At 46.1% G+C, this 27,171-nt stretch overlaps 1 protein-coding gene across 3 annotated transcripts in view; it reads right to left on the bottom strand.

Moving 5' to 3' along the window:
- TTC21B (tetratricopeptide repeat domain 21B) overlaps nucleotides 1-27,171 on the bottom strand; it is a 136,161-nt gene that overhangs the window by 76,733 nt on the left and 32,257 nt on the right. For all 3 annotated transcript variants that reach the window (XR_007768386.1, XM_050916850.1, XM_050916851.1), the window contains 8 exons: nucleotides 16,699-16,796; nucleotides 15,914-16,114; nucleotides 13,597-13,726; nucleotides 12,797-12,954; nucleotides 10,445-10,663; nucleotides 8,136-8,374; nucleotides 1,556-1,628; nucleotides 342-452 (listed from right to left, as the gene is read on the bottom strand). Coding sequence is in view for 2 of the 3 variants with exons in the window: in XM_050916850.1 (XP_050772807.1) it covers nucleotides 342-452; nucleotides 1,556-1,628; nucleotides 8,136-8,374; nucleotides 10,445-10,663; nucleotides 12,797-12,954; nucleotides 13,597-13,726; nucleotides 15,914-16,114; nucleotides 16,699-16,796 (1,229 nt within the window). In the remaining variant the exon portion in view is untranslated. The remainder of the gene's footprint in view (nucleotides 1-341; nucleotides 453-1,555; nucleotides 1,629-8,135; nucleotides 8,375-10,444; nucleotides 10,664-12,796; nucleotides 12,955-13,596; nucleotides 13,727-15,913; nucleotides 16,115-16,698; nucleotides 16,797-27,171) is intronic.

The following is a 27,171-nucleotide window of genomic DNA, read 5'->3' as shown; positions in this document are numbered from 1 at the left end:
GGAAATAATCAGTCTGGAACAGATGAATTCCTTAGCAACAAAGCCCTTATTTTTATGTAGGTGTCTTCAGCCGTGAAAAATAAGGGAAGAAAAATATTAAATTATTTTTAAGTAGAATGTTTTTTAAGTTTTCCATGAGACATTAGCAGGTCTGTTTGGCCCTGATTAAGAGAAAAATCAACATTCAACACTCCAGGCATTTTGAGGAGGATGAAAAACCACTTTTTTGGAACTTTCATAGTAAAATGCTTCTATCTGCATGTGTACCAGAAAAACAAGTTAACATTGAAGGAGACAGTAATCCATTTATACAGCATGTCTATGAACTATTCATAACATACCTTTGAATAGTTATGAGTTTTGATTAGGGCTTTTCCAATTTTACTTGCTAAAGCTCCATCTCTTGGGTTTTTCTTTAACGCCTGCTCGTAGACTTCTATGGCTTCTTCAGGCTAGAACAGTAACGAACAAAAACAGATAGTAAATTCACAAAACTATACTAAAAGGCCTATAATGAGTTCTCAGCAATCTGTTAATGCCACAAAGCAAGCTTCAATAATAATTTTTTTCACAAATTATGGTATTTCTCAGGGTAGTCTCTACCAAGCTGTCTTAAGATGACAGCAGACTCAATGACATACTGATTTACACATTTTTGTGCTGAATTCCCGTTAACTGGGCTGTGAGAACTCAGCACAGAAACAAAGTTTTAAATTAACCTTCAATCTTTTCTCTGTCCTCTGAAATTCTCTTGGTGTTTCCTGGTTCACTGAAGTTATGAAAAAGCACATGCAAAAACTTATTGCTGTACTCAATGTCTTTCCCTTCCATTCAGCCTTGTCAGTCAGAAAGCTCAACATAAATCCAAGTTGAACTCAAGTTCCATTTTTGCTTTGGAGTTCACTTTTTAAAAGGATAAATGATCCAAACAAACTGAAGACAAATGCTTATGCCCTAGGGTAGGGCTCATCACCTACTCTTTGTACTGCAGTGAGCTATACTTTCAAGTTTTTCTGTCCCAGAGACGTTGACCCAACCTACTGCTTGAAGATTTAAAATCAATTGCAAGCACTCCACATGTTGTCTGCCTTTCTAAGCAATGAATGGGTCTCTTGAGGCATCCTGGCCTTTCTGGAATTTACACCTTTCCTTCAAGCTTGAATGAACTGTTCCACCCTTGTCCAATTTCATTTCTGAAGTGAATTTACTTTAACTTTCAACCCACAGATCTCTAATCAATAATTGACTTCCAAACGCTTGATTGTTCACTGAGGTTACAATTCTCTTCCCTGACCATTCCAAATTTGATGCTCATCCCTGAGGTGCCTTCTATTTTGAGTATATTATTTAGTCTCTAAATGCTGAAGTTAAATTAAAATGAATATAGTATTTATATATTTTAAGCCAGTAAACAGACCTTAAATTTTCCTTAGCACACATTTTGCTTCCTGATCACCTATTAACAGAACCAGAAAGCGAGACTGTATCAAACATGCTAATAACAAACAATTACTCGACTATCCTGCTCATCTTTTATCATTATGCAGATGCTCACCTCTTGAATATTCATGTATGCATCACCAAGGAGAAGAAAAGTATGTGAGCTTGGCCGTTTGTCCACCAGATCTCTGAAAACAAAAATAATCTAGTTTAAATTAATATTGGTACTTTGAAAAATATGTTAAACAGTGGTTACTTACCCTACAGTAATCATAGTTTTATAAGATATTGTATTCAGTGAGGATCTCACTGTAGATATGCATGTGCCTCATGTGTGTGACATGAGGATCTACTGAACAGCACTGGGGCCATGTCTGCAACCTGTGACTCCCATGCAAGGGCATAAGGGTAGGGGGGAGGTGCCACAACCCTCCCCCAGTTCCCCCGTAATTGGAAGCCCAGAGCAGCCAAGGACTCTGAAAGCATAGATGGAGGCTAGGACATGGGATTCACACTAACTACATCACCTTGAAGAACAACAGTTCCGTAGTGTACGTCACCATTCTTTCTTCAAGTATGCATCAGTTGGATTCCTACTGTATAGGGCTTTGTCTATACTACCACTTTTGTCAGTCAAACTTTTGTCGGTCGGGTGTGGAAAAAAAAAAAAGAAGTTTCACTGGCAAAAGTGCTGGTGCGGACAGCGCTATGTCAATCTGAGAGGCTTTCCAACCAACGTAACTAACGCTGCTCGTTGGGGGTGATTTAATTATGCTGGCAGGAGAGCTCTCTCCTGCCAGCAAAGATGGCTACATGGGAGACCTTACAGCGGCACAGATGTGCTGCTGCTAAGTCCATAGTGTAGACCTAGCCTAGGTGACTGGCAATCATTATCCTCTTCAGGATGGGAGCATGACCAACATCAGTCCAAGAGAGATTGGAGTAGTGCTCTCCCAATTTGGCATCTGATCTAGCAGTTCTGTGCATAATGCTAAAACATGAGCAGATTGCGACATGTAGTAGTCTTGAAGATAGTGACACATTTCTGAAACAGACTGAGGTTGTCACTTGGTCTCTACTGAAGTGATGGGTACGTCAGCCAGGTGGTAGCAGAGCGAGATACAAGGTGTTTCTTCTTTTGACAGTCTGTGCTAAAACTAGCCTGCCCTTTTGAGTGGCTGGCTATAGCCACATGTAGACACAGGGACAATCTGAAATATCTGATAATGTCAATGTAAATGTAAGAGCTCTGGTTATGTCCAGAATGTGCAGTTTCTTCTCCCCTTGTGTGGAATGTGGTTTTGGAAGGACCACAGGTAAGCTGCCGGACAGGTTTAAATACAATTCAGAAATGATCCTGGGGATGAATTTTGTATGAGATATTCATTCTACTTTGTCTTTATGTAACAAGGTATACAGGGATTCCACTATGAATGCCTCAAGCTTGCTCACCTTTGTGGCTCAGGTGATGGCCACCAGAAAGACTTCCTGAGAATAAGATTATAGATGGAGCATAGTAAAACGGGCTTAAGTGGGGGGTCTTCATAAGTCTCAGACAGACGATGTTGAAGTCCCATGTTGGAGTGAGTTCTGTAACCCAGTGGATAAGCAATCCTCAGGCCCTTACGAAATATGGATACCACGAGATGAGAGAAGACCATGACTGACTATTGATGGATGATCTGGGGATACTGCTGCCAGATGAAACTTGACTGAACTAAAATGAGAGCCCAGAATCTTTGGTATTGGGATCGGTACCAGCTCTAGGCCATGCTGGGTCACACACATTGAGAATTTATTGCTATTTGGACAAGTAGCTGATTCTCACGGGGCTTCCTGCTCCACACTACGATTTCCTGAAGGTGGAAGGAGCAGTCTCTTACCACGACACTCAGACAGCCAACCATCCAGGCTCTCAGTTGCAATGATTTTCATGTCTAGATGGAATACTTGTGACAAACATGTCTGCATGATCTGGAAGTCTGATTGATGGTTGTGTGAACATCTGTAACAGATACATCTGACAAACTGCTTCAGCTGGGAGGGAGCTATAAGGATGAGGCTAGCCTAGCACAATCACTAGGAATCGGTAAAAAAAGGCCCCAATTGCATTGCAGAAGGAAGGTGTTAAGCAGGGATCCTGCACACCTGCCTGTAGCAGAGTGAATACGATTTGTTTTGGTTTTGCTTTTGGCCATTTTGCATGTTTACCTTTTTTGCAGTAAATTGGCTGAATCTGAAAACAAAACAAAACAAAACGACAAAATGAAATAACACATCTCTAAAAGAAATTTCTAGCAAATTATTTGGTGAATAGTTTGGGGGCCTGAAAAATGCATTTTTCTGCAAAAAACAAATTTGTAAAAAAAATTCACTCAGTATATGCCTCTTCTGGAGCAAAAGTTGAGACACTTGATGTTTCTGTGTTGGTAAAACACGTCTATCACATGATTCTCCCAGAGATGGAATACTGGCTGGGAGACCAATTTAAACTGTGACCACTTATGGATGATATCAGCTTGTCTGCTCAGGAAATCTGTCAAGTCGTTGCTAACTCTCAGAAGGTTCAGGGCTATCCAGGGTATGCCTTGAAGATGACACTATTTACATAGCTTGATTGCCTTCCTGCAGAGGGAGGCAGAGAGGGCACTCCCTTGCAGGTTAATTTAGCACACCACCCACACACTGTCAGCATCTGTACTACACACTGTCCCAGGACCAGGAGGAATGCCACACACACACCAATCTGAGCACTCAAATTCTAAGATGTTTAGTTTTAGCTCCTCTGGTGACCATGTCCCTTGTATCTGTACCTGTTCCAGTTGTGCTCCCCAGACACATCTGTGACTAATGCATCAGATGGCTACAGGGCCATGAATGGTATCCCTTTTTGGACAATGTCATGATGCAGCCACCAGGTCAATGCTGCAAGATTATGAGATGGAATTAAAACAGTATTGCTCATCAAATGCTTCACAGGAGAATATGCTGATCTGAGAAAAAGCTGTAGGGGACTCGGGTGAAGCCCAGGAAATGATGTAATATATGCACAGACATATGGCTTAATAATGTGAAGCAAATCCAAACAGTCATTGCTGGGTGCGATAACCCTATATTCAATAACAACTGAAGTGAGAAGAATCAGTCCTGTGGTAAGTATCCCTCACTGTCATGGAGTTTATTCTGGCTCTGATGAACTCTATTTGTCTATGATTGGGTAAGTGACAATTTCTCGTTGCTCAGCAGAAAGCAAACAGAGAAAGGGTGTAGCTGAAACAGATCCAAGTTCGCTGATGTGATCTGCTATTGATCAGGCAGCCATCTTGATATGGGCAGACGTGGATGCCCTTTTCCCTTCAGTGTCTGGCCACAACGGCAAGGGCATTATGTAAAGACTCTTAGTGCTGTGGAGAGAGTCCAAAGGGCAATACCATGAACTAGTATGGTTTAGCCCCCACCATAATTCTTAGCTACTTCCTGTGGATCATGTGTAAGTACTCGCATAAGTTAAGAGCTGAAACTAGTTCTGAGCCTGAAGTGATGAAACAATGGAGGCAAACATTACCATCAGAATCTGAGATGGCGCATATATCTCTCTGTTCAGCCTCCTCAGCTCTAAGATAGGCAGGAGATCACCCTTCTTCTTCAGGGTAACGAAATATCAGGAATAGAAGCCTCTTTCTCTGCACTGTGGCTCCTAGGTGAAACAGACACTTTTTTTTGGTAACAGGCTCTTGTGAGAAGGGCCTCTGAAGAGAGAAAGTGAGAGCGGGGACAAGTAGGGGGAAAGGAAAGGAACTGGACAGGCAGCGAGACAGCTGGTCAACCAGCCTTAGCTTCTCATCATGCCTGATGGAGAGGGACAAAATGGTTTTTGAAGAAGTTCCACTCTGGGATAGTTTTGATGTGGCTCTACACTACCTCGTTAAACCTGTTGCCTCTGGGAAGGAGAGAATGTGCAATGGAGGAGGATGACTGGTGCCTCCTAAAAGTAGCAGAGTTGCTTTCTGAGCAGGTATTCTGACTGTGGTCTGTGGGTATAAGGCTGTGTTCTCTGTCTTTGTGGGGGGATGGCACAGGAAAGACTTATGGTATGGTGCTGAAGTGTACATACCCACATTTACACTGATAGTGCTCTATCTATACCTACAGTGATCAGAACCTCCACCCTCTCTATCAAGATGTGAAATGGGATTCCATTCTGGGGCCTGTGGGAAGGCGGACCCCCAATAGGGCTATTATGACCATGGTGGTAGTTAATATTGGCATTGGCCATGGCAGAGCCCATTTAGAGGCACTCCTGGAATAATCTTTAGAGTACCATTCCGGTTTTTTGCTTGTAGTAGAGGAGGAGTGTCCTGTAGATGGTGAGGAGAAGTATATCTCTGGGGATGACAGTACTGTTTGATGCAGTTTCAGCATTGGATCAAGTGCTAAAAAGTGGGTGCAAGTGTGGCTCTTCGAAGGCATATATCGGTATCCGAGAAGGTTAAGGGTCAGAGAGAGTCAGTACTGGGGGTGGAGCTTGTCATCAATGTTGGCACTGGTGCAGTAGTCTCCCAGGCTTTTCTCACTGTTTGTGCCTTGCTCCTGATCCCCACTGTCATGGAGAGTTTTGAGGGCTTGGAGTCCTCCTTGTGGAATGGATGTTTTGTCTGCTCTGAGCTGTACTTGTGCTTAATGTAGGTGTGTCACTCAGCATCCAAAGTGGGAAGTGCAGGGTTTGTTTGTTTTTTTGGCAAGGTCTGGGTCAAGGTCATTGGTGCCAAAACTGTGACTGGTGGCAGAGATCCTAGTGCTCGTGATCTTGGAGTTCTTTTAGATTTTTTCTCCCTGCTGGAACCAAAGTTGTGGTGACTAGTTACCAGGGCACTTGCTGAAGATAGTCTCCTCAGATCCAGCTTGGAGGACATCTCCTCTCTGGAATAAGATGTGCTCCAAGCAGCATAGCCTAAGTCTTGCATCCCTTGATTTTCTGGTGCGGGAGGAGGTGGAATGGCAGATAGAGCACTTATCAGAGATCTGCCCTTCCCCAAGGCAGAAGAGACATCTGCTGTGTCTATCAATGAAAGGCATCGGACAATCATGGGAAGGACAGGATTCACATGGTCCCTGCCCAATGGCTGACATGAAGTACTTCACCCTGGTATATAGAGGAGTGTACCAGGGGCCTCTTCAATATATCACTCTCTTTTTCTGGCACATCCAATTGAAATTTTTAATAAGGAAAAATAAAGTGAAAATTCAAAATACAGATGCAGGAAAGACACAGTTAAGGTTCTGTCTCACTATCAGGAACATTAAGGGGGAACTGAGGGAGGATCATGGCTGCTCTGCCCTTTACGCCCTTTTATAGGAGCATAAAGCAACACAGGGTGCACGTGCAGCCCTGATGAATACTGCTGAAATGATTCCAAACTCACATGCAGGGGTGCATGCACATCTACAGTGGAATTCACTCTAACATACTTGAAGAATGGCTAGTTCCAAGAATAATCAAAATTAATACTGAGAGTCTTAACTTTTCTAAGAGATTCTAACCTGCGAAGGTTATCCTGAATTAAATATTTTCACTTAAAAAAAATAGCTTGCATCCATTCAGCGTCCTTGAAAGTTCATATCGTGAGAATCACATATCTGGATATTCTAGTTGAAATTAAAGCTTTATATTAAAGTAAGCACACTTGTGACAGGGGCCATTCCTCCCTCCAGTGAGTCCTCTTTCCAAGAGTCATTTCCCCTTCTCATCAGCCCAGAAACCTGCAGATGGGGACCTTCTTGCCTACAGCTGAATATGTAGACAGCAGGTTAGCATCAGCAGGCAAAGTAGGGACAAGACTTTCTGCTTGATGGGGAATGATTCTTTAGCATCATACAGGGGGCCAGAGGGGTTGGGGGAGGACTTTGTTGGAAGAGGAGAGAGCCTGAAGTGCCCAGAATAAGTATACTTTTGCCCTTAGCACCACAGTATTATTTACTGAATGTATATGCTCAACCTCAGGATACCAGAATTTAGATCTTCACAGCTTTGTACAATGTTTAAAAACAAAAGCAAAGAGATTTACTTGACATTCCATAAGCCAACAACCTGCTTATGGCAGTTATGATGTAACAGTACAGTGACTGATGGAGTATCACAGAAGACTGGAAATCAAACTGTTGAGTTCAGGAAGACTCAGATTTTTTTTTAAAAATAAATGCATACGCTAATGTTCCTTGCTATCTGGGGTTTTTAGTCAAAAACTGAAACAGAGTACAAATCAATTACTATTCATTTTCAAAAGCCCTTTTAGTATCTTCTCTTTTTCTAGGTGTCTATGTATGATGTGGCAAAAGTTATTACTATGTAATACTGCAGGAGTTTAAATATTAAAATAGCTTTATTTTGCAGATTTAAATTTTGAGAACTATACACTTTCCTTAATACTCAGAACTATGCACGTTTCTCCTTTCAGACTTCCTGAGTCTATTTTAAAAAATTATTGCTAATATATCAACCATTCATTCGGTTTTTATTCTGAAAAGTTCTCTTAGGTAAATGGTGCTTTGCATTGCTACTTTAATGGATTATACTACAAAGATAAATGTAATAATTTAACTTATTTTGGGGGAGGGAAATGAGGGCTGCACAGAATATCAGTATTTCACACACAGAAAGTTTATGGTATATACCATAGGTTTTTGGGTTTTTTTACCTATAGCAGCTTGCATATAATTTTTTCTCTTTTCTGTATTGAAGATAAATGTCTGCCATTTTTTCCTTGGCTTGTACAAAGTAAGGCTGGTCAGATGTAATATTTCTGAGCATAGTTAAGGCTTGTTCAATATCTCCTTGTGCAAGAGCCAGGTCTGCATTAGCAATCACAACTCGAAGTTCTTCAGGGGTGCCAGTAAATTCATTGATGGCATCTTGCAGTACTTTAGCAGCTTCATGCTGTAAAACACAATTATTTTTTCTCTTGATCTCAAGTTAATGCATCTGAGGTGGCCTATATTGCAAATAAATGGATGACCACCAAGGACAAAAACAACATACTTGCAATATCCTTTAAAATGTTTTAAAAGGGAAAAGGGGATTGTACTCTTGATTAGCTGAAAGCTAGACAAGGTGAATAAGAAGCAGATAGACAGCAGCAAACATTACAGTTGAATGCATAAGAATATACCACAGTATGTACTACTATGAAATACACTTTCAATCAAACGTAATTCCAGGATGGAGCTGGATCCAGCTACACTGGGTAAATATATTAGCCTAAATATCTCTGTGACAAAGTGGGGAATTTTCTTAATGTTTGGTATCAAAGTTGTAAATGCCTCAGTTTCCCCTATGTGCTGCATGTTTAACGAGGTGGTGGGAAAGGATGAAGAGGACCAGATGTGACTCCTCCTAGCCTGGACACTTCAACCTAGAAACTGATGGCCTACAGGCCCTCCCAGCTTGGGAGCCAGCCGAATTTGGTGAGCAGGAGAACCAAGGGCTGGAGACATCAGGTTGTCTGTTTGCCTGGGAAAGAAGAAAAAGGATGGAGGAGGAGCCTTGGAGGTGAGATAGAGTAGGCCTGTAGTAGGGCAGCTGTCCCACTCCTGGAGAAAAGGAGAAAAAGCAGCTGACTGGCCACAGCTGGACCTATAAAAGGGCTGTGAGCCAGGAGCTGAGTCAGTCTCTCTCTAGCTGTGGAGAGAGAAGGATCTGGCTGCCTAGGAGCTCAGGGTACTGGGAATAGAGCAGTGCTGGGGAAAAGCAAGAGGAGCTGGGGCGCTCTGGCCTGGCAACTCCCCAGGCTGCAGGCCTTGGGAAAGGCCAAAGCAGGTACTGGGGTTGAAGAGATGCAGCCCAGGGTTAGGCAGTGGCAGCTGGTCCAATGCCCTTGCCAATGATGAGTGGCCTTTACAGACCGCAGTTTGCCCCAGTGAGCAGGAGCTAGAGGACAACTGGCAGTAGCCACTGAGGCAAGATGGGTGAGAGGGTTGAGGGTTCCCCTAGGAGGGGGGACCCAGAGCCTGGGGTCCTTCTGGGGCAGAACCCTGAGGTGAAGGGCACTGGGGTCCGGGAGGGACATGGGGCCAGTGGCAGGTGAGACACTGACCTGCAGAGGGCTCTCCGTATGCTGGAAAAGAGCAATTCCCAGATGAACAGCAAGAGGTGCTGCACCGGTGAGTCTCAACCTCGCTACACAGCCGCAGGGAGGAGTGGCACTTCTGGGCTGAGACTAAGAGACCTGGATGCTGGACAGTCCCAGATGGACTGTGCTGAGACTTTCTACGATCAAGGCCCCTGAGAACCTTCTATGCTGGACCTACAATAAACCCTTCTGTTTTTACGCTGGCTGAGAGTCACTGTAGTCTTGGGGTTGCATTGCTCCCTCTGGGCACGGAGGCCCCCCAGTGGATCCACAGCTATTGGACTCACTGAGGGAAGCTCATGGAGAGAGACAGGCATGCTGAAGGCTTAGAGGTGTGGTTCCAGGAGGCGGTGGAGTCTAGTGCTTAACCCCCAAGAGTGAGACTCCCAAGGCTGTTACACTGAAGGGGGTTCCTCCCAGGGACCATAAAGAGCCAAGAGAGCACTGACCCTGTGATTCCATGACAGTCTCATACAACTATGAACCGCACAATTGTTGATCATGGCATTCAAGTGATCACAGATGGGCTTTGAAGTTAACTCATCACAATTAAAGGATGGGCAAGCGTTTCATCCAGTCTGCAGGCTCAGAGCAGTGTATCTGCATACGTTATGAAAACTATCTCCACGCTGAGAATAGCAAAGAATTTTTATGCGTCTCAGAACAGCCTGAGAACCAAACTCCAAAAAACTTTGAAATTCAGATATTTCTATGTCTGCAAAATTGTTAAGTCTCCTAAAGTCAACACTTCCTGTAAAGTACTGTAGGGGTTTCTCATGGACTAGCTCAGGGATAGATGCCTTTGTTAATGGAATAACTAAGGTTTGCATTTCACCTCAAATATACACTGCATTTTATTAAACTGCTCATTGTCATACCTGTTCTCCATTCAAACGATGAGCGTCTACCAATTCCAGAAAGATAGATACACGATTACTTGCATCAATTTCATTTCTTTTTGCTTTTGAGAAAGCCACAGCTCCTCTCATTCCAGGTAAATTCATTGCCATCTGCAAGGTCTTAATAGCTTCTGATATTTCTCCCATCTTCTTTTGAGTCTGGGCTTTAATTAAGTGATACAAGGGATGTTCTCTCACCTGAAATATAAGAAGTTATCAGATTCTATATTTTGCTTTACTGTTAAAAAAAATAAAGCACCCTGAGGAATAATTTAATATTTGTTAATTATCTAAGTTGTATTTAGAGAAAGGGATAATAAATGCTAATAATTAAGGCTACATTTTAGTCACAGGTATTTTTAGGAAAAAAAAAGTCATGGACAGGTCACAGGCAGTAAACAAAAATTCATGGCCTGTGACCTGCCCATGAAGTTTACTATATACTCCAAACTAAAACTTAGGCCAGGGGGCTGCAGGAGCTTGGGGGGTGTGATCCAGGGGTGTCATAGGTGCTGGGGGAGGGTGACCCGGGTTCCCTACTGGTGCTGTGGGGGAGGCGGGCAGCAGCACATGGCCTAGGCCCCCTGCTGGTGCTGGGGAAAGGGAAGCGGCGCACAGTCCAGGACCCCGGCTGGTGCCGGGCTGGTGGTGCTGGCAGACTCCCTACCCGGCATGTCCCTGCAGCTCCTAGGGGGAGGGGCAGCCAGGGGGGCTCCACAAACTCCAGCTCTACAGCTCCCACTGGCCAGGAATCGAAGTCAATGGGAGCTGCAGGAGCGAGGTGACTGTGGGCGCAGGTAGTGCGTGGAGCCCCCTGGCCCCTCTGCCTAGCAGCTGCCGGGACATGCTAGTGGGAGCATGGGAACCTGGGAGTCCCGTTTTCCCCCTTCCCCCGAGGTAAGCACCGCCCTGTACCCCAGCGCCCTGTCCCAGCCCTGAGCCCCTCCCAAACCCAAACCGCTGCTGCCCCAGGGGCTGCCCAGCGTGGGCAGCCCCTGAGCCAGCCACACCAGCCACTGCAGAAGTCATGGAGGTCACACAAAGTCACAGAATCTGTGACCTCCGTGACAGACACACAGCCTTACTACTAATCCATGTTATATTTGTGTCAGCAAATGTAGTTTTACTTCTATTAGTAAAGTTGTCTTCAAAGAATATGCAAGACAATTTTTTTTTTTTATTAAAAACCCACATACCATACAAAGGAAAGAATCTCATGAGTAAGAACCCTGATCTAGAGATGAAAAGACATGCACTAGACCATTACTTAAAATGAACCTGCTTGTCACAGGAGTTTTCTGAGTGTCTTCTCTCCTAAACTATAGACAAGACCACATGTGCTTCAGTAAGCTGGTGCAATATAGTTTCAAAAAAGAGTGGAACATTCAAAGATATACATGATTAGGCAATTTACTTATACACACAAACCCACTGTGGCATTCATCCACTCTACCTGCTTGAACAGGTCTGTTTTGATATTAAGGGGAACAAATGGAAAGAGTAAGTGTGGTTCTATACAAAATGTCAGGCACATCAGCAGGTATTTTTTTCATTCAGCTTCTCTATGCCAATGTTTGGAGAACGGAAGCTGGGCAGAGGAATATTTTACTCCTTGTCTCACATCATCTACCTTCCAGCAAAGCCCTATCAGGGTACTCACTCAGTATTCATTCGTGCAAACTGCTGAGCATGCTGGCCCAGGCTCAGCGAAGCACTTAACTCTAAGTAGTTCCAGTGACTTCAATGGACCAGAGTTCTCAGCACCTCGCAGTACCAACTCCTGAATCAGCCACAATAGATGAGAGTGGGGAAAGCCATTTCAGAACCACCACTGCCTAAACGCGCTGGCTTTGCTAATCAAGGAACAAGGAAATACTGACAGTAACAATGTTCCCAGGTTTCTTGAAAGGCAGTATGACTTTGGACCACTCTTCTTATATTCTTTTATGCAAACCTTTCACAACTTTGTTGCAATGTGTCTCTGGAACTAAAAATCCTGTTTATACAGTATGTCCTTATACACTGTAATACTTATTTCTGCTACCAGTTCTCTGTACAGAGCAAGAGATCAGAAAAGAAAAAAGCTGTTTGTTTCTTCTATACTCCACAAGAAAATTCTGATTCCTTGGGGCAACTTAACAGGCAAATTTGGAATCCTGACTTCACACTCCCAATTTGCCTTGCAATTAAAATTATTCATCTGACAAACATGTTCAGATGCCAAGCTTGTAGTGAAAAGTATTAAAATCACACATTTTGTTGTGCAAGCTATAGTAGAAGTCTTACAAAACTGATTGAATAAAACAGTTTAATTCCTTTGATCAAACTCACCTCAAAATTGTAGCTCAGACAAAGTTCCAGGGACTGAGAACAGAGCTTAAAATTGTTTTGGGACAAATGAACCTGAGCCATAAGTAAGTGAGCATCTGGATAAGAAGGATTCTGTTCCAGGCAATGCTGTAGGATACTGTGGGATGCATCAATATCACCTAATGATTTAAACAAAATAGCAAAAAACGAGAAAAAAATCAAAGGCCAGTATTGAAGATAAGTGCCTGGTCTACACTGAAAAATTCATACCACTGACCAATGCAGTTAAGCCAACCTAACTCCCAGTGTAGACACTGCCTCTTGAGAAGGAGGAGTGCTGTTGCATTTCAAGTGTAGACAAGCCATTAGCCTCTCTATATTTTACATATAAAGGCCTCACAGCTTGCTTTTAAGACATACATAATTTATTTAACAGGCTGGTAATGACCTCAGATAGCAGCTACTAAATACTTCTGATCAGTGTCATTGTGAGTCGGAGCCAACCAAAAAACACAGCAGAGACAGAAACTGCTCCATTATCCCAGTCCCTGAGCCATCCACACTCTAGTCCAGTTTGATTTTTCTGTAAGGTGAAGTCTTTCAATGCTACATTTCTATTTTTTCAGGAGTGCATTTTAAGGGAACAATCAGGTAATAAAGCCAGAGGAAAGAAATAATTCTAGTACTGTGTTAAAAAAGAATAGAATATAAGAAATCATATAATATTTGTATTGTTATACAGTACTTCACAATGGAAGAAAAATATTTAATTTATTTAATACAAAAATATTTGTATTTTTGCAGCCACACACACATATTACCTGATAAGTATTTCACCTTTGCAATTAAAAAGACAGCATGTAGAAGACCTGGTACAGTTTTTACCACAGTTTCAAGAACTGAGGTACAGTGTTTGAGCAGCGGTGAAGGGGGTTGTCCTGGATTTGCAGGCTAGAAATAAGAACAGATCAACTGAAAAATTCATTTTAAGAACATGAACTAGTAAAAAGAAAGCACTGATAATTTTGCTCTGCCTAAGACTCTGGAAGTTCAAAAAGTGAAAAGAATGTGTCACCATGAAGAAACAGTGGAAAGTATTTTAAATATAAGAGGTCAAATTCTACTCACATTCATACCAGTGTAAATGCAGAGAACCGTTATTAAAGTTTGTGGGACTTGATCAGTGTAAGACTTGTACAAATTAAATCATAATCAGGCCTTCTCTCTCTGGTTGTACATAAGCCAGTCCATCACACTGGGGCCAGATGATCCCCAAATAGCAATAATTTGGCTTCAGGGGAATCAAAGCAGGTACATCAGGGGAAGGTAAAGTTAAGTAGGAGGCCTGAGTCAACAGGGGCTCTGCTTTGTTCTTCCATCACTCACTGGGGGGCCCAGGACGCCCCTTCACCACAGCACCTCTGTGTTGTTGGGGCTCAGCAGAACACAGGGCAGGAGTTGGGAAACTGCAGCTTTCCACGGCATGATCTTCTGTGGACCTGGCATAATTATACTAGGAAAATCCACATGGAATTTAATGTTAGAAACAGCCTTAATTTCCCTTCACAGCTTCAACTTCCTCTACACCTCCTAGTTCACAAAGGTGGCTGTAATGTGCAGCCCCAGGAGGGGAACAGGCTGAAACAGTTCCTCAGGATATTTGATGCAGTAGAAGAGGGATTCCCTGTAATCAAAATGGACGGTCCCAACATCTACCCAGTTCGGTTATGCAGGCTATATTTCCTCTTCCTCACTAACGTCACAAACTCCTCTCTGTGAAAGGTAAGATATGGCTTTCCTTGCAGTTTTGCCATTTTCCCTTCCTATTGGTTCTTCTAAAAGAAAAGATGTCTGACCATTAGTTTCCATCCTCCTTTTAATTTTCTAAGAGAGCTCAGAGTGCCAATGTCATTGGAATTACCAATGGAATTATCTTTCTGGACGACAGTCCCTACCAGCTGAAGTCTCAGAAATAACTAATTAAAAAACCTTCAATTTCAAGTACAGTTCATATCGTGGCAATTGCTTTGTCATCTTTTCCATTTTCCAATTCCCCAGCTCAATAAAATGTGCACCTTTCTAAGAAGAAAAAAATTCAAAATTATTTTTTTCAGATGAGATGCTACATAAAAACAGATTTACATTTCTTATGGGTGCTATTTTCTTTACTGTATAGCCTTGTAAGAGGCTACAATTGTTTGCATCTTTTTGGACTTTAAACACTGTTATTTCACTGCAATTTTTGCCACAACGGTTGTAAGGCATTCACACTACCATGGAACTTACAGTCTGTTCTTGAGAAACTAGAACACCTAGCAAATAATTATAGGACTGTCATATAGCAAACTGTCAACATATGCTTGAAGTCTGTATAATATCTGAGCTAATGCCCAACAATTACTTAAGATCTTTCTTCTGAAACATACTTAAAGAGTTATTTTCAGTTATTCTTTTTTTTACTCTTTCTTGGTGCAATATCTTAACTTAATAGCTTGAAGACCCCTTCCTTGGTATCCTGAAAATAGTTATAAGTGTCAAATATTCCTGTTGTCAAGACCAACATATGACAGGATGCCATCTTCAACCATAAAAAAATAACCTACAGTCCAGATAATTTATATTTTTGTTTGAGGTTGAAGAGTTAAAATACCATTATATACATTTATACCTGCACATACGTAGAAGAGAAATGAATGCATGTATGTTGGAAAATATCCTGAGCAGACAAACTACATATGTGAGAGAGGTCAGGAATGACCACGTGATCAACATCTAGCCTTCACATTAAGTTATTTAAGTAAGTTCTACTCTGTTATATTCTCCATATCAAACAATAGATCAAATAACCATATATATAGCACCTTCCTGTATATGCATAGCACCTTGCATTTACATTTAACCCCTCCTCAAATATAACTGCTGCATTTTGTATGAAGAAAATGAGATGTAAATTAGCAGTTATTCCAGTACAAAACTGCCAAATATTTAAAACAAATTTTTGCTTCATGTCAAAAGTAAATATACTTTTGGTGATTCTTCTAAAAAAAATCCCTTCTACTTGTAACTATTAAATGATATTAAATATGGAGTCCTTGGATAAATTCTAGTTTTCAGAGGACGAGGTCTAATACTACTAACCTGTGTGGGGCAAAAATTAAGATATTCTCTAACAATTTCCAGCATGAAATCAGGGTTTAGTTTTTCAAAGTACTGTATGCCAAGAGGTAAGCCATGCAATGATGAAAAGTGAGTATCCAGAACATCATTCAACAAGTGAATAACTTCTTCTTGTCTTTGATGTTTCTTCATAGCTAAAACTGCACGCAAGAAAGACAGTTCCTGCAAATAAATAAATAAATAAATAAATAAATCAATCAATCTTTTTTTAACTCCAACTATACTAGTTTTGTTACTTTTTATTATTTATCTAGCACCACTCAAAACTTCACCATTTTTGTAGGCAATAACTAGATGCAACGATCTCAGCAAAAGCTAAATTTAGGAATATTGTAACAATTATATAATGCAATTGAAAACTTTAAGAATGACCACTGTAAGGTGTACATAAAGATTTGCCATACAATGCATTTCTTTTGCAATTTATATGGTGCAATTATAAGCCATTCTAGGCACATAAGTAAGTTAAATTTATCAATGTTAACACCATCATTAAAAAAAAAGAGGCCCCTTTTCCCCCATTCAATCCAAACTCAGAAAAAAATCTGAGTAAACAAATAGTCCCCATCCAGCAGGCCAACACTAACTTTGCTTGACCAAAAGACAGAAAAAGGAAATTTCTGAGTTAAGCATCCACCATTAAGAGTACTCTGCTCCAGAAAAATAAAGATGTTCAACTGTAGTAATCTCAACCAGGCCACAACTTCAGATTAGAATCAAAACACTTCAGTGCAGTCGTCTTTTACCCCAGATTTCCCAATTGATTGCTGAATTTCATTAAGGAATTCCAACTGCTGATCTGCATCTTCTAATTGCCCTTCAATTATCTGACATCGGATAATTCCTGTAACAGTAAACATTTAATTTCAGTTTCAGCTTTATGGTGGCTATACAGTGTTAAACTTTCCAGAGGGTCCTCACCCCCCACCCACCCTCATTAACCAAGTTTTCTTTACCTCTGACCTATCAACTCCTCCGCCTTTTGTTAACAGGCTGATGGGGAAAAAACAAAGAACTACGACTTATGACAGACCTACAGAGTTTATCTACAATGTAAATTGTTTTCCACAGCTATGTCCCTCCTTCATAAAAGCCATCTCCTCTTTCCCCCCCACCATCACGTGCTTTAAACGTTGTCTAGAAAAATACAGCTTAAAGAAACATTTTACGTATTTGTTAAAGTTTCAAAAGTTATCCTTTTGACATTTCATAGCGTGTCCTAACACGCTTCCCTTAAGTGTTTCGGCAAAGTCTTCGTATTCGTTATAGTTCGATGGCCTATGGGAAAAATATCTGTGGAACCTCTCCCTCTCCCCCTCCATTCTTAAACTACTTAGCAACAGAGTAGACACCTAACAGAATGGTGTTTAGATAAAGAGAAACCTCTGAGAGTGTGGCTAATGTCTTCTTACTAAACAGCGATACTAATTCACTACATGAAAAAGCTTGTTTATAGATGTGTGATTACTAGTAGGTCTTTGATTCACCAGTCTTGTTTTAACCTGCAGGTTTCCACCATGCTGTCCTTATAATCCCCTTATACTGTTCCATGCTTGGATTCAAGAACATGGAGAAATCAAACATGCTTGTGTCCTTCCTTCTGAGAACAAAAGGCTGACAGGTCTCTCAATTCTAAAAATAGGTTGTTGTTTTTTTAAAAATGTGTGCAGGTGAGACTTGCTTTTCTTTTCTCTCCAAACATTAAAAATGTAGCTCCTCTCCAGGCTGGAAGACTGATGACTACAGAATTAAGATAAATTATGAAAAAATAATTTCAACCCTTCAATTAAGGTAGGAAGAGCTCAAAACAAATGTGCTATACCTCCAACAAAACCAGCGAAAGCCAGACTTCATATTGCTGTTTCTTTAAACAAAAAAAAAAACAAACCACAACACTAAGAAAAAAGACGGTTACTCACCTTTGTAACTGTTGTTCTTCGAGATGTGTTGCTCACATCCATTCCAGTTAGGTGTGCGCGCCGCGCGTGCACGTTCGTCGGAAACTTTTTACCCTAGCAACTCCAGTGGGCCGGCAGGTCGCCCCCTGGAGTGGCGCCGCCATGGCGCCCAATATATATCCCTGCCGGCCCGCCCGCTCCTCAGTTCCTTCTTGCCAGCGACTCCGACAGTGGGGAAGGAGGGCGGGTGTGGAATGGATGTGAGCAACACATCTCGAAGAACAACAGTTACAAAGGTGAGTAACCGTCTTTTCTTCTTCGAGTGATTGCTCACATCCATTCCAGTTAGGTGAATCCCAAGCCATACCTAGGCGGTGGGGTCGGAGTGAGAAGTCGCGGCATGGAGCACTGCAGTTCCGAAGGCCGCATCCTCTCTTGACTGCTGGACCAGGGCGTAGTGGGAAGCAAAGGTGTGGACCGATGACCAGGTCGCTGCCCGACAGATTTCCTGGATGGGCACACGGGTGAGGAAAGCCAGCGACGACGCCTGCGCCCTGGTAGAATGCGCAGTCACACGGCCCGTAGGGACATGGGCCAAGTCATAACAGGTCCTGATGCAGGACGTTACCCAAGAGGATAACCTCTGGGAGGAGATAGGAAGCCCTTTCATGCGGTCCGCTACCGCCACGAAAAGCTGGGGGGATTTGCGGAAGGGCTTGGTCCTCTCCACGTAGAACGCGAGAGCCCTACGGACATCAAGCGAGTGGAGCTGCTGCTCCCTGCCTGAGGAGTGAGGTTTCGGGAAAAAAACCGGGAGGAATATCTCTTGGTTGACGTGGAAGGCTGAGACCACCTTGGGGAGAAAGGCAGGGTGTGGTCTCAGCTGCACCTTATCTTTGTGGAAGACCGTATATGGGGGGTCTACCACAAGAGCCCGGAGTTCCGACACCCGTCTAGCTGAGGTGATAGCTACCAGAAAGGCAGTCTTCCAAGATAGGTAAAGCAGGGAGCAAGTAGCTAACGGCTCAAAGGGGGGTCCCATGAGCCGGGACAACACCAGGTTAAGATCCCAGGTTGGAGCAGGGGGACGGACGTTAGGGTATAAACGTTCCAGCCCCTTAAGGAATCTAGACACCGTTAGGTGAGAAAAAACAGAGCGACCATCCGCACCCGGGTGAAAGGTGGAGATAGCTGCCAGGTGGACTAGCAACGACGATATGGCCAGACCTTGCTGTTTGAGGGACCAAACGTAGTCTAGGATGTCGGCCACCGAAACTTCCATAGGGCGGAGATTTCTCTCCACGCACCAACAGGAGAAACGCTTCCACTTGGCCGAATATGTCGCTCTCGTGGACGGCTTCCTGCTGCCCAAGAGCACCTCCCTCACCAGCGTGGAGCAGCGCAGCTCGGAGCCAGTCAGCCACGCAGGAGCCACGCTGCTAGGTGCAGCGACTGCAGGTCCGGGTGACAGAGGGTCCCGTGCTCCTGGGTAATCAGGTCCGGATGAAGGGGCAGGGGAACTGGGTCGGCTATGGTCAGGTCCAGCAGCATGGGGTACCAGTGCTGTCTGGGCCATGCCGGGGCTACCATGATCACGTGAGCCCTGTCCCTGCGCACCTTCAGAAGGACCCTGTGGACCAGAGGGAACGGGGGAAACGCATAGTACAGGTGGGTCGACCACTGAATAAGGAAGGCATCCGCTATCGACCCGGGCTCCCTGCCCTGAAAAGAGCAGAACGCTTGGCACTTCCTGTTCCCCTTGGACGTGAAGAGGTCCACCCGGGGATAACCCCACCTCCGGAAGATGGAGAGGGCGACGTCCGGGCGAAGGGACCACTCGTGCGACAGGAAGGATCTGCTCAATCGATCCGCCAGCGTGTTCCGTACTCCGGGGAGGAAGGAAGCCATGAGGTGAATGGAGTGGGCTACACAAAAGTCCCAGAGTCGCATTGCCTCGTGGCACAGGGAGGAGGATCTGGTGCCTCCTTGCTTGTTGATATAATACATGGTCGTCGTGTTGTCGGTGAACACCGCGACACAGCGACCCTGAAGCTGATGACAGAACATTTGACAAGCAAGGCGGACCGCTCTCAACTCCCGCATGTTGATGTGTAACCCCACCTCCTCCTGGGACCACAGGCCCTGCGTCCTCAGGGTCCCTAGGTGGGCCCCCCAGCCTAGATCCGAGGCATCCGTTGTTAGGAACACCGAGGGCTGAGGTGGGTGGAAAGGGAGACCCGCACATAACACGGACTGGTCTAGCCACCAGCCGAGAGAATCTAACACCCTCTGGGGGATTGTGATTAACATGTCTAGCGGCTGTCTTGATGGCCTGTAATGACTGATGAGCCACAACTGGAGGGGCCTCATGCGGAGCCGAGCGTAACCGGTCACAAAGGTGCAAGCCGCCATGTGGCCTAACAGGGTTAGACATGTCCGCACTGACGTCAAGGGGGCTGTCCGCAGTCGTTGAACGATCGCCGACAAGGCCTGGAACCGCTGCAATGGCAGCAAGGCCCAGCCCACAGTGGCGTCCAGGACGGCCCCGATGAATTCCACCCTCTGTGTGGGAATCAGGGTGGACTTGTCCGTGTTTATCAAGAGGCCCAGAGTGGCGAACATGCCGGTGATCACGCGGACATGGCTGCAGACTTGTTGTTCCGACGTGCCCCGAATCAACCAATCGTCCAGATAAGGAAACACGTGGATACGATTGCGCCGAAGATGCGCTATAACAACTGCCATGCATTTTGTAAACACCCTCGGGGCCGTGGACAGGCCAAATGGAAGGACTGCAAATTGATAATGAAGGGGGCCCACCACGAAGCGGAGGAAACGTCTGTGGTGTGGCCAAATGGCAATGTGAAAATACGCGTCCTGCATGTCGAGGGCGGCGTACCAGTCTCCCGGATCCAGGGATGGGATAATGGTCCCCAGGGATACCATGCGGAACTTCAACTTCACCAGGTATTTGTTGAGCTCTCGCAGGTCGAGGATAGGCCTGAGGCCCCCCTTGGCCTTGGGGATCAGAAAGTAGCGGGAATAAAACCCCTTGCCTTTCTCGTTTTCCGGAACTGCCTCTATAGCTCCTTTGCTGAGGAGCGTCTGCACCTCCTGTCGAAGGAATTGCTCGTGAGAGGGGTCCCTGAAGAGGGACGAGGAAGGGGGGCGGGAAGGAGGAAATGAAACAAACTGCAGGCGGTATCCCGTCTGCACCGTGCTTAAGACCCAGCGGTCCGATGTTATTTGGGACCACGCCGGGAGGAAAAACGAAAGGCGGTTGGAAAACGGGGGGGAAGGATCCATGGGGGAAACTGTTACTGCGCCCTCGGGCGCACCTTCAAAATGAAGGCTTAGGTCCAGGCGGGGGCTTAGAGGAGCCTTGATTCTGCCCCCCTTGGTTCCCCGAATGCCTGCGCCTTCCATTCCTGCCGCGGCGCCTGTTAAGGTCCTGCCGCTGGCGGAATTGGGAATACGGCCTGCGCTGCTGTTGTTGCTGCGGCCGGAAGGGTCTGCGTTGCGTCCCCGGTGTGTGCATCCCGAGGGACCGCATAATGACTCGGTTATCTTTCAGGCTCTTGAGCCTGGGGTCTGTCTTTTCAGAGAACAGGCCCTGGCCTTCGAAAGGGAGGTCCTGTATGGTATGCTGGAGCTCCGGCGGAAGGCCAGAAACCTGCAGCCAGGAGATGCGACGCATTGTTACTCCCGACGCGAGGGTACGGGCAGCCGAGTCTGCAGCGTCCAAGGAGGCTTGCAAGGACGTGCGTGCAACCTTCTTGCCTTCATCCAAGATGGCTGCAAACTCTTGGCGAGCGTCTTGTGGCAGCAGCTCCTTGAATTTGTCTGCTGCCACCCAGGAGTTGAAGGCGTATCTGCTCAGCAGGGCTTGCTGGTTGGAGACCCTGAGCTGCAGCGCCCCAGCCGAGTACACCTTACGGCCGAGGAGGTCCATTCGCCTGGCCTCTCTGGATTTGGGGGCTGGAGCCTCCTGCCCATGACGCTCTTTATCGTTCACCGATTGAACCACCAGGGAACACGGTGTCGGGTGCACATGGAGGTACTCATAGCCTTTGGAAGGGGCCATGTACTTCCTCTCAACGCCCTTCGCAGTAGGAGGGATGGAGGCCGGAGACTGCCAGATGGTGTTGGCGTTGGCCTGGATGGTTCTTATGAAGGGTAGGGCGACCCTGGTGGGAGCATCTGCTGAGAGGATGGTGACGATTGGATCCTCTATTTCCGAGACCTCCTCGGCTTGTAGACTCAGATTTTGAGCTACTCGCCTGAGGAGGTCTTGGTGCGCCCTGAGATCCAGCGGAGGGGGGCTGTTGGAGGAGGTACCAGCCACCGCTTCATCCGGGGATGAGGATGAGGAGACCCCCGGCAAGAGAGTGTCTAACGGCGGGTCTCCTTCGGCCCTCGCTTCTGCCTCAGGAGCCAAAGCGGAGTCTTGTTGCTTGGACCCTTCCTCCCCATCCGGGGAGGGAGGGGGGCGAGATAATGAGGCTTCTGGTGCTCTGCGCTCCGCCGTCGCCGGCCTAGCAGGGAGCTGTTGGGGGCCCTGGGCCTGATGGTATGCCCAGGGTGTCCAGAATCCCCATTGCTGCGGGCCTTGGCCTTGTTGTGGCGGATCGCTAAACAGCGCCGCCTGCCGGTCGGTGCCCAGCGCATACCCACTGTCCGTTTGGGAAGATACGGACGGCTGTCTAGAGGGCCATGGTGGGGCTGACCCTGGATGGTAAGGGTCTGCGCGGGTCGGCACGGACGAACGTCTCAGTGCCGGGGACCGGTGCCGGGAGTCATATCGGTGCCGGGATCTGGACCGGTACCGGGCGCCGCTTCGGTGCCGGGATCGGGACCTGCCACCAGCTTGGTGCCGGGAGGTCGACCGGGACCGGGACCTGCCACCAGCTTGGTGCCGGGAGGTCGACCGGTGCGGCGAGTAACGCCGGGACTGGCTCCTGGAGTCGCGGTGCCGGTATCGGCGGCTGGAGTCCGACCGCGATCGTCTTGATGTCGACCGGCGCCGCGAGTGCGACCGGTACCGCCGAGGGGAGCGGTGCCGGGACTGCGAGCGGCGGCGGGATCTGGAGTGACCGTGGCGTCGGGACCTGGATCGTGAGCGTGAGTCCCGAGACGGTGCCGACATCATGGGCTTGCCTCTGGACACGACCCGCACCGGAGGTACCGGGGGAGGCAGCTGAGTGGACTCAGTCAGAGCTATGAGGTCCCGAGCCGAGGCGAAGGTCTCCGGTGTGGATGGGACCACTATCTCAACCCCAGATCTTATGGGGGAGCTTGGCGGCACCGGACTCGACGGTGCCGGCGGCGCCGCGGCCGATATTGAGGCCGGGCGCTCCAGTCGGGTCTGCCTGGCCGGAGTAGCAGACTTCGACAGCCTCGGCTCTGTCCCCGGTGCCGGAGAAGGTCGGTGCCGGGGAGTCTTTTCGGTGCCGGCGCGATCCGGTGCCGGCGCCGAGATCACGGCCTGCGAAGTCGCCGGGTCAAGTGCCGCCTCCATAAGGAGAGTTCGGAGTCTTTGATCCCTCTCCTTCTTTGTTCTTGGCTTAAAAGCCTTGCAGATGCGGCACTTGTCCGATCTGTGCGATTCCCCCAGGCACTTCAGGCACGCGTCGTGGGGGTCGCTGGTGGGCATAGGCTTCTTGCAGGCCGCACACTGCTTGAAGCCCGGCGAACCAGGCATGAGCCCGGTGCCGGGTAGGGCTAAGCCCCCGGCGAAGAACTATTTACAACTTACTTAACTTAACTACTATTATCTACACTTAACAATCTAATTAACAACTATAATAGTACTAGAGATAATCGAGAGATAACGAGGAGAGCTAGGGACGTGGAGGACAGCTATGCCGCGCTCCACAGTTCCAACGACCGACACGGCGGTAAGAAGGAACTGAGGAGCGGGCGGGCCGGCAGGGATATATATTGGGCGCCATGGCGGCGCCACTCCAGGGGGCGACCTGCCGGCCCACTGGAGTTGCTAGGGTAAAAAGTTTCCGATGAACGTGCACGCGCGGCGCGCACACCTAACTGGAATGGATGTGAGCAATCACTCGAAGAAGAATTAACATCTTTCAAGTCTCTTCATACATCAGAAAGGAAAAAAAAATGGGCATAAGCTCATTCTTTCAGAAGCAATCTTGCTCATTGAAGTATCAGTATACTGCCTGCACCCAACAGACGCATGGCAGAAAAATGGTACAAAATGAATGATATAGGTCATCAAGTAACTATCACGGACTGTTTTTTGTTTTCCTTATAGACGCTGGATTTTTATCAAGAATACATTTTTCCAAAACAATGGTAACATTTAAATACTTTAAACACTTTCAGTTTAGGGCAAATATTGGGTCGTTTGACCTTTATGGTTTCACTTTATTCCTATTTTGAGTGGAAACCAGAGGAACATATTCATTAGTCTTAGCCAGGGATGCCCAGGAGAGCTTGTTCTCTCAACATTCTTTGAAAGTGTTACTTAATATTGGCTTTATTATAGCACGTAGGAGTCCTTGTCCTGGTGCAGGACACTGTTACATTAGATGCTATACAAACGCAGAACAAAAAGATGGTCCCTGTCCCCAAGGAAAATGGGATACAAGGTTTTATAGATATTTGTGGTTTGCAAAAACATTACACTGCATTAGAAAAAAGCTCAGCTGAGACTTCATAAGTGTCAAAGCATGCAGTATGATTCATAACAGTAGTGCCTTCAGGCACTCAGCATCAAGAGAAGCTCTGGGGGATGACAACAACAGTTGAAGCATTAAAGAGTTAAAGGGTGACAGAGCAATAAATCTAGCTGTGCTCTCACCACAAGTAAGGCAGCAAACAAATAAAAGACTTGTAAAAAAAACAAATGATGCCTTGATTTAAAATTTAAATCTATTCCACCCTTGACTGGAATAAAGATTCTGTTTATGGATATGTTATGTAATTTTTTACTTTCATCTATCCTGTGTCGGGTAGGGACAGGTGAGGCAACAGCACTGAAGACTAGCTTCCCTCCTGTTAGCTACGGAACACACAACAAACATGAGCAAACTAAGCGTACTGTGCCACTCCTAATCCAGAGCCCAGAAATGGCCATTCACAGAGTTCTAGCAAACATACAGGCACACACAGCGCTACCACAATACAGTCAAGCCTCCCTCAGAGATACCTGCCCCATACAGATATCACCAATTTTTCAGCCTTGTTTCTTAATCAAGTCAATTATATGATTCAGGTAGGTGTGAGAATGCGAGTTTCCTAGGGAGCATGGCCAGAGACAAGAGTCTGAAAATGACACTTTTAATCCCTCATCCTTGGAAGAGAGAAAAAACGGTTATCCATCTTTTTCGTAACTGTGTTCTTAGAGTGTGTTGCTCATGTCCATTCCATTCTAGGTGTGTGTTTGCACTCATGTGTGTGGTCTTCGGAGATTTTTGCCTTGGTGGTATCCATAGGACCAGCTGTGGCACACCCTGGAGTGCCAGGCTCAAGCGTCAGTATATCAGGCACCACCAGCCCTACTGTCTTTCAATTCATTATTGCTGATAACGCCGACAGAGGGGCAGGAGGACAGGTAATGGAATGGACATGAGCAACACATCTCGAAGAACAATAGTTATAAAACAAGGTGGGTAAACCTTTTTTCTTCTTTGAGTGTTTGCTCATGTCGATTCCATTCTAGTGACACACAAGCAGTATCAATGGTGGGGGGCTCAGTGTTCACGGTATTACAGCTTGCAGCACTGCTCTGTCAAAGCTAGCATCGTCTTGAGCTTGCTGGGTAAGCGCATAATGAGATGAAACGTGTTGACAGACTATCAGGTAGCAGCTCTAAGATCTCCTGGATTGGTACCTGTGCCAAGAAGGCCTCTGATGACGCTTATGCCCTAGTCAAGTGTGCCGTCACGATTGTTGGTGGAGGCACTTTCGTCAGCTCATAGCAGTAGCAGATGCAGGCCGTGAACCAGAACAAAATCCTCTGAGCAGACACTGGGCGACCTTTCACTCTGTCTGCCACCACAACGAACAACTGTGTTGACTTATAGAACAGCTTTGTTTTATCTATGTAGAAGTCCAGCACCCTTCTGATGTCCAGCATATGTAGTCTGCGCTCCTCATTTGAAACATGAGGCTTTGGAAAGAAGATGGGTAAATATATAGCTTGGCCAGTATGAAACTGAGAAATGACCTTGGGCAGAAATATTGGGTGCAATCGCAGCTTGACATTATCCTTGTAAAAGACCATATAAAGCAACTCCAAAGTAAGCACCCTGATCTCGGACACCCTGCGGACTGATGTTATCACAACCAGGAATGACCTTCCAGGAGAGAAGCAGGAGAGAGCAGGAAGCCGAAGGCTCAAAGGGAGACCCCCGAGCCTAGATAGCATGAGATTCAGCTCCCTGGGGAGGATGGGATCCCAGATATGCAGGTAGAGATGCTCCAGACCTTTCAAAAACCATGCCATGTCATGAGCAAAGATCGACCTGCCTTGGAATGGAGGATGGAAAGTTGAGTTAGCAGCCAGGTGGACCTTGGAGTTTGAAGTGCAGCAGATAATCCAGTCACCTGCAGTGGGGCCTGCTCAGCCCAAATATACTGTTCCGAGGCCTAGCATATGAATCTTTTCCATTTGGCCAGGTAAGTCACTCTGGTGGAGGGTTTTCTGCTACCCAGCAAGACCTGCTGAACACAGGCCCAGCATGCCTGTTAGTCTGCACTTAGCCATGCAGTAGCCATCCCATCAAGTGCAGTTCCGCCAGGTTTGGATGCAAAAGGTTGTCATGGTTCTGGGACAGCAGATCCGGCCAGAGGGGCAACTGCAGTAGGGCAGTTACCAAAAGGCTCACCAATATGCCGAACCAGTGCTGGCGAGGCCACATGGGGACTATGATGATAATTCTTGCACTGCCTTGTCTGATCTTCACAAGGACCCTGTGAATCAACAGCACTGGCGGAAAGGCATACATCAGTGCCCCCGACCATGGAATGAGAAAGGCGTCTGACATGGAGCCCCTGTCCATTCCCTGGATCGAACAGAACACATGGCATTTTCTGTTCTACTTAGATACAAACAGGTCCACCTGAGGAGTCCCCTACAAGATTATGCTGACCACCTCCAGATGGAGCGACCACTCGCGATGAGATAAGAAAGTCCTGTTGAGGTGATCCACCAGGACGTTCTTGGTTCCAGGCGGATGCACGGCTACCAGATGAATGGCATGCCTCACACAAAAATCTCAAAGGCAGAGAGCTTCTTGACAAAGATCCGAAGACCTGGCACCACCCTGCCTGTTGATGTAATACATTGCGGCA

The sequence above is a fragment of the Gopherus flavomarginatus genome, chromosome 10 (assembly GCF_025201925.1).
Source record: "Gopherus flavomarginatus isolate rGopFla2 chromosome 10, rGopFla2.mat.asm, whole genome shotgun sequence".
Lineage (NCBI taxonomy): Eukaryota > Metazoa > Chordata > Testudines > Testudinidae > Gopherus > Gopherus flavomarginatus.
The sequence above is the reverse complement of the archived record's forward strand: the minus strand, read 5'-3'. Positions and strand labels throughout refer to the sequence as shown.